Source organism: Cottoperca gobio, unplaced genomic scaffold (assembly GCF_900634415.1).
Source record: "Cottoperca gobio unplaced genomic scaffold, fCotGob3.1 fCotGob3_230arrow_ctg1, whole genome shotgun sequence".
In the NCBI taxonomy this organism is placed as follows: domain Eukaryota; kingdom Metazoa; phylum Chordata; class Actinopteri; order Perciformes; family Bovichtidae; genus Cottoperca; species Cottoperca gobio.
In genome coordinates this window covers 167,943-179,260 of record NW_021166859.1, presented here as the reverse complement: position 1 = coordinate 179,260, position 11,318 = coordinate 167,943, and the positions used below count along the sequence as shown (strand labels likewise).

The window sequence follows — 11,318 nt, the reverse complement described above, 5'->3', positions numbered from 1 at the left end:
GTAACATTACAGGTCATTAGATACAGGTGTTACAAGTCATTAGATACAGGTGTTACAAGTCATTAGATACAGGTGTTACAAGTCATTAGATACAGGTGTTACAAGTCATTAGATACAGGTGTTACAGGTCATGAGTTACAGGTGTTACAGGTAATTAGTTACAGGTGTTACAGGTAATTAGATACAGGTGTTACAAGTCATTAGATACAGGTGTTACAAGTCATTAGATACAGGTGTTACAAGTCATTAGATACAGGTGTTACAAGTCATTAGATACAGGTGTTACAGGTCATGAGTTACAGGTGTTACAGGTAATTAGTTACAGGTGTTACAGGTCATTAGATACAGGTGTTACAAGTCATTAGATACAGGTGTTACAGGTCATGAGTTACAGGTGTTACAGGTCATGAGTTACAGGTGTTACAGGTCATGAGTTACAGGTGTTACAGGTCATTAGTTACAGGTGTTACAGGTGTTACAGGTCATTAGATACAGGTGTTACAAGTCATTAGATACAGGTGTTACAGGTCATGAGTTACAGGTGTTACAAGTCATTAGATACAGGTGTTACAGGTCATGAGTTACAGGTGTTACAGGTCATTAGTTACAGGTGTTACAGGTCATGAGTTACAGGTGTTACAGGTCATTAGATACAGGTGTTACAAGTCATTAGATACAGGTGTTACAGGTCATTAGTTACAGGTGTTACAGGTCATGAGTTACAGGTGTTACAGGTCATTAGTTACAGGTGTTACAGGTCATTAGTTACAGGTGTTACAGGTAATTAGTTACAGGTGTTACAGGTAATTAGTTACAGGTGTTACAGGTAATTAGTTACAGGTGTTACAGGTGTTACAGGTCATTAGATACAGGTGTTACAGGTGTTACAGGTCATTAGATACAGGTGTTACAGGTGTTACAGGTCATTAGTTACAGGTGTTACAGGTCATGAGTTACAGGTGTTACAGGTCATTAGTTACAGGTGTTACAGGTCATTAGTTACAGGTGTTACAGGTGTTACAGGTGTTACAGGTCATTAGATACAGGTGTTACAGGTGTTACAGGTCATTAGTTACAGGTGTTACAGGTCATGTGTTCGATCATTGTGGGTGTAATGATGATTTCCTGTGTGTGTGTGTGTGTGTGTGTGTGTGTGTTACAGGCTGCTTTGTACGGTGTGTAAACGTGATTTCCGGAGTCTGCCGGCGTTGAACGGACACATGCGATCCCACAGCGGATCCAGATCAGCTACATGGTTGAAAAAGGTCCACACACACATACACACGCACACACACACACACACACACACACCCACACACACGCACACGCACACACACACACTTGACTTTAGTCACTTACCCGTTAATGTCTCCAGGGTGAGGACTCCGGGGTCCAACCATCCGTCTCCATGGTGATGCCTGTCTGCGTGCCCGTCCAATCAAAAGGCCCGTCCAAGGCGGGACAGAAAAGCCGCCCGTCTGCAGCCACCAGGGGCGCTGAGCCACTCTACCGCAGCCTGTTGCACCAAGAAGAAGATGAGGGTGACGGTGCACGTTACACCCCCCCGCCCATGCTGTGCCCCCTCAGGGCGGGGTCAGGGCTGTACCGCTCCCTCGCCACCAGGAGGCAGCAGAGAGCGTCGACTGTGCGGCTCCACAACGCACACAGTGAGTCACTACGTCAGAAACAAACTGTAAATCCTGCGGTCGTCACGAGAAGCAGGATATGACGTTAATCTCGTCTGCGTTGTTTCAGTTCTTTAGTTTTTAAGGCCTTTACGCACCTTTTTGTAACGAGTATGCAGATAGTGTGCCGCGAAAAAGTGTTTTTTTCACGCAACAAGGTTGATTTTTCTGAGCTTTCGCACGACGAAAAGAGGCGTCAACCAATCACATTGTGCAGAACTGACGTCACGTCAAAACGAGGGTTATGAGTTGCACCTATATTTATCGCTGCCTGTATGAACAGTTTTGATACGAATTATTCGCTGTCGAGGATTTCGCATTTCCGTGCACTTTATTTGTTGTTGTTAACGAACACTGCAGTGTCTCTGATTGGCAGATGAATTTAACGACCTAGTTGCCATGGTGACAGCCCCCCCGCCTCCCGGGACACTAATCAATAAGCCGTACGTAAAATAATGCACCTCTTAATGTTTTCGAGATGATGATCGCCTGTTCTCACTGAGCTGTCAATCACAGGCGGATCAATGAGGGGCGGGGCTTCCAGGCAGAAATCCCACAGCTGCGGGTCCGAAAATATGCCGACTCCGACTCCCACAATGCACTGCTGCTGTGGACGCCGTGGGACGAGTTGGAGTGTCCTATCAATCAACAGAGAGGTAGACCCACGGATATCCTCGTTAGTACAGATTACCTTCGGAGGATCTTTTGATTGACACCTTGTTCGTCCAGTTGCAGCTCTGCTGTCGATGGTCCGCTCCAGCGTGGTGCCGGGGGGCGGGGTCAGCCCAGAGTCTGCCCTCCACGTCCTATCAGAGTGCAGGGGAGACTTCCTGGTAAGATCTCATTGGCTGTTAGTCCAAACTGTGTAAAGATTTGAGATCATTTAGGTAATAAGATGTTAAAATCACTGCGCTAGCTGTTTCCCCCTGCTTCCCCTCTTTATACTAAACTATTCATTTACCTGTACAAATAATCTGCATCAAATTGAGAATGCTTTGAATCCGGGGAAACATTCTGACTCGTTGGTTGTCACCACATAGCAAGAAAATGTAATTGTTTGCATTCTTCACCACTAATACGATAATATTTGTTGTTTTCCATCAAGCTTCACGTTTACTTTAGTTTTTCAAATACAAAATGGCCGTGTTACTGTTCTTGCAGCTGACGATAGAGAAACTGTTAACGCCGGGAACCACAAACATCAACAACATCAACCACACCGCTCAACAGCATCCAAGTAAATATTCAGTTTTATATTCTGTATATTAAATTAAATAAGATATTAAATGTATATTAATATATACATTTATAATAAGATATGAAATACATATAATATTAAATAAGATATTAAATGTATATTAAATAAGATATTAAATATAATATTAAATAAGATATTAAATGGATAATATATAATAATAATAATATTAATAAGATATTAAATATAATATTAGATGTATATTAAATAAGATATTAAATGTATACTAAATAAGATATTAAATATAATATTAAATGTATATTAAATAAGATATTAAATATAATATTAAAGATATTAATATAATATTAATGATATTAATAAGATATTTAAATGTATATTAAATAAGATATTAAATATAATATTAAATAAGATATTAATATAATATTAAATGTATATTAAATAAGATATTAATGTATATTAAATAAGATATTAAATATAATATTAAATGTATATTAAATAAGATATTAAATATAATATTAAATAAGATATTAAATGTATATTAAATAAGATATTAAATATAATATTAAATAAGATATTAAATATAATATTAAATGTATATTAAATAAGATATTAAATGTATATTAAATAAGATATTAAATATAATATTAAATGTATATTAAATAAGATATTAAATATAATATTAAATAAGATATTAAATGTATATTAAATAAGATATTAAATATACTATTAAATAAGATATTAAATGTATATTAAATAAGATATTAAATATAATATTAGATGTATATTAAATACGATATTAAATGTATATTACAGGTGTCAGGTGGAGCACAGCAGAGAGGAGGTTGCTGGTTAAATCGCTGCAGCTTCATCACAAAGATTTCAGCAGAATCCAGAAAACTGTGAGTTTTAACTTCCTGCAGAAACATCAGTGTGTGTAGGGTTATATAATATGTGTGTGTGTGTGTGTGTGTGTGTGTGTGTGTGTGTGTGTTCAGGTTCACACCAAGTCTCTCTCTGAGTGTGTGGAGTTTTACTATCTGTGGAAGAAGAAGAGTCTGAGGACCCCGGCCGGGCCGACCGTAAGGATTACACTATTTATAACAATTAGTTTTTATTATATAAGATTTTATTATATAATATAATTGTTTATTTTCTGTATATATATTACAATATTTTCTAATTCATTTTTAGCAGATCAAAGATTCTTTTACATTTTTATACAATGTAATTTATTTATTTTTATCCTTTTATTTATATTCAAAAGCAAAGAAAAATAAAAACAATAATACATTTAATTATTATTAATATATATAAATATATATACTACTAATACTACTAGTAAGAGGATACATTATTTATATGCACAAATTAAATAGATTTAAATATTTTCTAAATATCTATTGAAATCACAAATGATTTATTATACTATATTATATATATATTATAGAACTTTAGCTTTTAGGAGAATTTTAGTTTTTAATTTAAATGATTTGAATTGTTCAGGTTTAAACAGCTTCAGTGAAGTTTCAGGTCAGAGGCAACAAAATGAAAGTCAAGACTGAATTAAGAGAAACCACAGAAACCAAACTCCTGTCGACACACACGCACACACACACACACACACACACACACACACACGCACACACACACACACACACACACACACACACACACACACACGCACACACACACACACACACGCACACTGCGGCTTAAAATACACACAGAAACACACACACTTCCTGTCACAGCCGTCACATTTCTTAACAAACTGTGACTTGACATTTCAAATGTGTGTGTGTGTGTGTACATTATATACATTTTATTAAACATAATGTAAATATTATTTTAAACATTATATTAAACACATATTAAAATAAATGAAAATTATATTAAATATTGTATTAAATGTAAATAATATTAAATATCCATCCATCCATCGTCTACCGCTTATCCGGGATCGGGTCGCGGGGGCAGCAGCTCCAGTAAGGAACCCCAATCTTCCCTTCTCCGGGCCACATCCTCCAGCTCCGACTGGGGGATCCTGAGGCGTTCCCAGGCCAGTGAGGAGATATAATCTCTCCACCGAGTCCTGGGTCTTCCCCGGGGTCTCCTCCCAGCTGGACGTGCCTGGAACACCTCCCTAGGGAGGCGCCCAGGTGGCATCCTTACTAGATGCCCGAACCACCTCAACTGGCTCCTTTCAACGTAAAGGAGCAGCGGCTCTACTCCGAGTCTCTCCTGATGGCTGAGCTTCTCACCCTATCTCTAAGGGAGACGCCACCCGTCTGAGAAAACACATTTCGGCCGCTTGTACCCGTGATCTCGTTCTTTCGGTCATGACCCAGCCTTCATGACCATAGGTGAGGGTAGGAACGAAGATCGACCGGTAGATCGAGAGCTTTGCCTTCTGGCTCAGCTCTCTTTTCGTCACAACGGTAAAGTGACTGTAATACCGCCCCCGCTGCTCCGATTCTCCGGCCAATCTCTCGCTCCATCGTCCCCTCACTCGCGAACAAGACCCCGAGGTACTTGAACTCCTTCACTTGGGGTAATGGCTCATTCCCTACCCGGAGTAGGCAATCCACCGGTTTCCTGCTGAGAGCCATGGCCTCAGATTTAGAGGTGCTGATCCTCATCCCAACCGCTGCACACTCGGCTGCGAACCGATCCAGTGACTGTTGAAGGTCACAGACCGATGATGCCATAAGGACCACATCATCTGCAAAGAGCAGCGATGAGATCCTCAGGTCACCGAACTACAACCCCTCTCCTCCATGACTACGCCTCGATATCCTGTCCATGAACATCACGAACAGGATTGGTGATAAAGCGCAGCCCTGGCGGAGGCCAACATTCACGGGAAATGAGCCCGACTTACTGCCGAGTATCCGGACACAACTCTCGCTTTGGGCGTACAGGGATTGGATGGCCCTCAAAAGTGACCCCCTCACCCCATACTCCCGCAGCACCTCCCACAGTATCACCCGGGGGACCCGGTCATACGCCTTCTCCAGATCCACAAAACACATGCAGATGGGCGTACTCCCAGGCCCCCTCCAGGATCCTTGCGAGAGTGAAGAGTTGGTCCGTTGTTCCACGACCAGGACGGAATCCTCATTGTTCCTCTTCAATCAGAAGTTCGACTACCGGCCGAACCCTCCTTTCCAGTACCTTGGAGTAGACTTTACCAGGGAGGCTGAGAAGTGTGATACCCCTGTAGTTGGCACACACTCTCTGGTCCCCCTTTTTAAATAGGGGAACCACCACCCCGGTCTGCCAACCCCTAGGCACTGTCCCAGACTTCCACGCAATGTTGACGAGGCGTGTCAACCAAGACAGCCCCTCACCACCCAAAGCCTTCAGCATTTCTGGACGGATCTCATCAACCCCTGCGGCTTTGCCACTGTGGAGTTGTTTGACTACCTCAGTGACTTCCATCAGGGAAACTGACGATGATCCCCCATCAGCTTCCAGCTCTGCCTCAACCATAGAGGGCGTGTTAGTCGGATTCAGGAGTTCCTCAAAGTGCTCCTTCCAGCGGCCGATAACCTTCTCAGTTGAAGTCAGCAGGGTCCCACCCTTGCTGTACACAGCTTGGATGGTTCCTCGCTTCCCCCTCCTGAGGTGCCGGATGGTTTTCCAGAAGCACCTTGGTGCCGACCGAAAGTCCTTCTCCATAGCTTCTCCGAACTTCTCCCACACCCGCTGCTTTGCCTCTGACACGGCAGAAGCTGCCGCCCTTCTAGTCCTTCGGTACCCTGCAACTGTTCCGGAGTTTAAATATTATATTAAATGTCAATTATATTAAATATTATATTGCACAGAAATGTTTGGATTCTACAGTATTCTCGGTGCAATCTGATTTTGAAAATAGTTTTTATTACAGAACTGGGATTTATTCAACAACCGGACGAAGTTTGTTTCTCACTTCGTTATCCGTCTTTGTTCCAGGGTCGAAGGTCGTCAAGATCCCATGATGCAACATGAACCAGTGGAGAGACACACATTGATTTATAATGTTCATTATTATTATTATTATTATTATTATTATTATTATTATTATTATTATTAAGGCTTAAAGTGTTTACGTTAAAGTTGATGCCATTAATAAAAGAATAAATCTGTAAAAGAATAAGAAAATAAATGTGGAAATATAAAGAGAAATGAAATATTAAAGAATTATAGATAAGCATTTATTTATATATATTTTTTAATATATTTATTTTTGTAATTTAGTCATATGAAAACAATAAATACATTTATACTTTGTTAGTGTATAAATATATATATACAGAAACAAAGGAACAGATAAATGTAAATCATGAATTGAACATTGTTATTGTCTTTATATTTACACATGTATTGGATTTGATTGTTATCTTTTTAATTGCTTTCTGATGTCAGTCTTCTATTAATAAAACCTTTCTGTCTCCATCGTCGTGACGTTCTTCACCACTTACGTTACGATCAGTAACGGCGTTTGTCTCTCGGTCACGGAGCACTCTGCAGCTGAAGTATGTTGAGATATTGTTTTGCTTACTTAATAACCCTCCGTCTCTCTTCCCCCTCCGGCTCTGAAACTCAGCTCCACTTATTACAGTCTGGGAAGAGACAGCAGGAAAGTAAACATGAGACGCTTCAGGCTTCCTTCAGTGCTGCTCTTGTTGTTCAGTCGTCCTGTTGGAACAGAGACAAACACAAACTGTTGACACAGACAATCCGGCAGACTAGTGTAAACGAAGGTGTGCGACTAAAATTGCAGGAAACATGAATGGAGTTTGGTGGAAAATGGACATTTTCCTCATGAACCAGCTGCTTCTGGGATTACACCTTCATCCGTGTGACATTTCAAGAGTCTTACTCATGAAGCACCTTCAGCCGGAGAGAACGCTTAATCAGGTTTCACTAAAATCTACAAAAGCATGAATGGAGTTTGGTGGACAATGCACATTTCTTCTCATGAACTCACCTGAAGGAGAAAAACTTGTGGGAACAAAAGAGTTTGACTAAGATGTGAAGAGTTCTCATGAACTAGTGCTTTACTTGATATAGAGCGCAGGTGTGTTTCCAAAGACGCCTTGCAGCAACATTTCTCTACATGACGTGTTTTTCTAGTTTCCATGTTGACTCAGTGTATTGTGTGCACATGGAGCCTCTCGTGCACCGCTGCACATTTAGGTTTGGGAGGTTTGAGTAATGAACTGGAGAATCTGATACCTGTAAATACTGTGTTCACTTCACATTCTTCTTCTAATCCTGCTTTGAGTGCGTTTCCTGTCTGCAGTGAGCTCCGGGCTACTCGTGAAGTTGGACTCCTCCTCACTCCAAAGGTCCTCCCGGCTGAGCACAAGGAGGTCGGAGGGCAGAGAAGAAGACGAGCAGACGAGGAGGGGATGGGAGCGAAGGAGGCCGAGGAGGACGCGGCTCCGCACGCGGAACACCGGACGAAGAAGAAAACCTCCAAAGAAGTTTGTTTCTCGGTGCTGCCGGACAAATACCAACCTCTGATCGAGGAGGAGGAGGAGGAGACGCCGGAGGAGAGGAGGAAGAGGAAGGAGGAGAAGAAGAGCAAGAAGAAGGAGAAGTACAAAAGGTACAGGAAGGTAAGAGGAAATGATGACCTTTGACCTGCTTCAGCCAAAAATAACACTGTGGTAATGTTTATCAATATAAAAATAAAATGCAAATATGGTGCCAGTTTATGTAGAAATTAAAATAAAATATAAAAAGTATTAGAAATAAAATAAAATAAACATTTAAGAAATTAATAAAATACAACTTAATTAAATGAATTAATATCAGCGTATATAAAGAACTAAATGTGATTATAGTAATGAAACATAAATAAATAAATACCAGTATTAAAGTATAAACAATTTATTAAAATAGAAAAATAATTAAACGCATATAAAAAAATATATATTAATATGTTAATCAGCTTATGTAAAAATAAAAATATACCGTATACTTAAATTACACAACTTGAACAGTAAAAATATAAATTAATTGATAAAATATAAGTAAACATTAATATATAAAGTAAAAACATATCAGGTAATATAAAAGCGATATAATGAAGTTGAAATGAAAATGGTAAATAAAATGAAACACAATTAATTAAAAATAGACTCTTAAAAGGGAAAAGACATAAATAATATAATAAATAAATACATTATTATTACCACTGAATAATATCATAAACATTCAAACTGTAAAACATCGTTTGTATTAAATGTTTCTTTAAAAAAACGGACAAAAAATCTTCTGCAACAAAAACTAAAAGTTCTGTTTTTATAAAGAAAGTGAACATTTCTATAAAAAGATAAAAGAAGTGGAGACAAAGTTAGCTTCACGTTTTAATCTTGGAGTTAAACATTGACCAGCAGTTTGTTTGACCTTTGACTCGAAACACAAAACAATTGATTAACATCTCTAACGCAGTTTTACTGAACAAACACTCAAGTCCTGCCGTTCTGGCCTCATGGTGGCGCTAGAGGAGAAGTCTGTACGATTCAACCTCTGGGAACATGAATGTTTGTGCAAATAATATACAATTAAATAAACATGTTATTAAATTAATAAAACATAAATAAATACCAGTTTGTATAAAATAAAAGTATATATCAATTATTAAAATATACATTAAAAAGTAAATAGAATTATATAACAGAATAAAATACAGTGAAATAAAAAGTATACATATAAATAAATCAATACATTATAATTAACAAATATGTATTAACTAATCAAAACATAAATAAATAAATACCAGTTTATTTAAAAATAGAAATATAAAAAACAATAGAATTGAAAATAAAATATTTAATACAAATAAAATACAAATAAATGAACCGTATCAAAATGAATAAATATGAGTTTATATAAAAAAATATAATTAACATTAATAAAACAAAACATTTAAAAGAACAGCAATTTATATAAAATATAACAAAAATATAAATAAAAACGATAACATTAATAAATCAACAAAATATAACAAAAAAGAATAGAACTATAGATCATCTTAAATATTCCATATATTTAAATTAAAAACTGAATTAGCTGATAAAATATAAGTAAATCATTAATATATAAATAGAAAATGTTGGCAAAACAATGGGAGGAAACATCTAATAATAACACATGTGATGTATACAGTGCTTCACAACAAGCAGCACACAGCAGCAGGCTCATACTGACGCCTTGCTCCTTGTCTTGTCTCTGTGCCTGGCAGAACGTGGGCAGGGCGCTGCGGCTCAGCTGGCGCTGCCTGACACTCGGTTTACAGCACGTGACCTCCACTTACTCCTCGCCCGCCTGCGCTCTGTCCACTGTGGTGATGGAAGTCAACCGAACCGCTGGACGCAAAGCATGATGGGACACGGAGCCTTTAATCAAACTGTGCGGAAGTGGACAAACAAACACCGGAGCGGAGCGCGAGGTCCGTGTCCCGGGACACCAGTCAACAGCTTGTTTTTAACTTAAACTTAAACTTATTAATATTATCAAGTAAAGTCTCCTTCACTTTGTCCTACTTCATGTCAAACCTTATTAACAACTACCAAGAGTAAGAAAATAGGATGTTTCACCATGAAATATAACAATTAGAACCATGAAAAATGTTTTACCTTATCCTTAAATCCCACTTTCAATTAGCAGGAGAGCGCTAGCTGTTAGCTGCTAGCTGTTAGCTGTTAGCTGCTAGCTGTTAGCTGCTAGCACAGTCCTGCCTGGCTAAACAACGGAGCTAGCAGCTAACAGATAGCAGCTAACAGCTAGCCGCTAACAGGATCCATTGAGTTACCTTATGATGCGTTCAGGCTCTCTTCAGTAAAGTGTTGGTTGACGGTAAATTATAACGTTCTGTACGTTGTTGGTGAGAAACTTGAATGAATGAGTTTGAAGATGTTTTCAAAATAAAATAGATATTAGATGCATGTTTAAGTGTTTTTAACCGTAGTTGGTGTCAAGTTGTCTTATGTTTTGACTTTTTGTGCATTTCTTCATATTATTTGTTTTAATATAACATTGCATAGAATGTGTAGGATAAACTTTACATTAGTACAAAATAACTTTTCAGTAAATGTTACGTATTTATGAAATAAATGGAGTCTGAACCTGCTCTCTGTTACTGATCTGTAAACTTATATATTACATTACTTATATATTTGCACAACATGCAGAGTTTGCTTAAAGGTCAGAAACAATACTCACTGAGAAACTCTTTTACTCTGCCCAAGTTTCATCCAGCTCAAAACTCTATAACTCATATATATATATATATATACTATACTATATATATATAGTTTTACTGGACACTGAGTGTAACATTCACTAAAGCAGAAAGATGCTTCATGCGAAGCTTCATTGTTTGCCTTTAGCAGTTTCTGAAACAGCCCGTCAGGGGGGCGGGC

General features: G+C 38.2%; 2 protein-coding genes across 5 annotated transcripts in view; both read left to right on the top strand.

Moving 5' to 3' along the window:
* LOC115004960 (transcriptional-regulating factor 1-like) overlaps positions 1-7,693 on the top strand; it is a 10,148-nt gene extending 2,455 nt beyond the window's left edge. For 2 of the 3 annotated variants that reach the window (XM_029426719.1, XM_029426718.1), the window contains exons 5-13: positions 1,163-1,265; positions 1,376-1,667; positions 2,062-2,128; positions 2,202-2,341; positions 2,415-2,518; positions 2,847-2,922; positions 3,715-3,800; positions 3,897-3,980; positions 7,490-7,693. In XM_029426719.1, coding sequence (XP_029282579.1) covers positions 1,163-1,265; positions 1,376-1,667; positions 2,062-2,128; positions 2,202-2,341; positions 2,415-2,518; positions 2,847-2,922; positions 3,715-3,800; positions 3,897-3,980; positions 7,490-7,675 — 1,138 coding nt within the window. In that variant the 3' untranslated portion in view covers positions 7,676-7,693. Of the gene's footprint in view, positions 1-1,162; positions 1,266-1,375; positions 1,668-2,061; positions 2,129-2,201; positions 2,342-2,414; positions 2,519-2,846; positions 2,923-3,714; positions 3,801-3,896; positions 3,981-6,855; positions 7,337-7,489 lie in introns of those variants that run through there. The other variant, XM_029426720.1, reaches the window with a different exon arrangement.
* A 309-nt stretch (positions 7,694-8,002) lies between these two features.
* On the top strand, positions 8,003-11,025 carry LOC115004962 (uncharacterized protein C1orf115). 2 transcript variants are annotated; one of them, XM_029426721.1, is made up of 2 exons: positions 8,003-8,507; positions 10,139-11,025. In XM_029426721.1, exons 1-2 carry the CDS (start codon positions 8,025-8,027, stop codon positions 10,277-10,279), a joined length of 624 nt encoding a protein of 207 aa, XP_029282581.1. In that variant the 5' UTR covers positions 8,003-8,024; the 3' UTR covers positions 10,280-11,025. The 2 variants fall into 2 exon arrangements, with proteins under 2 accessions (XP_029282581.1, XP_029282582.1); XM_029426722.1 differs by having other exon boundaries at positions 8,003-8,497; positions 10,139-10,275.
* Positions 11,026-11,318: the final 293 nt, after the last annotated feature.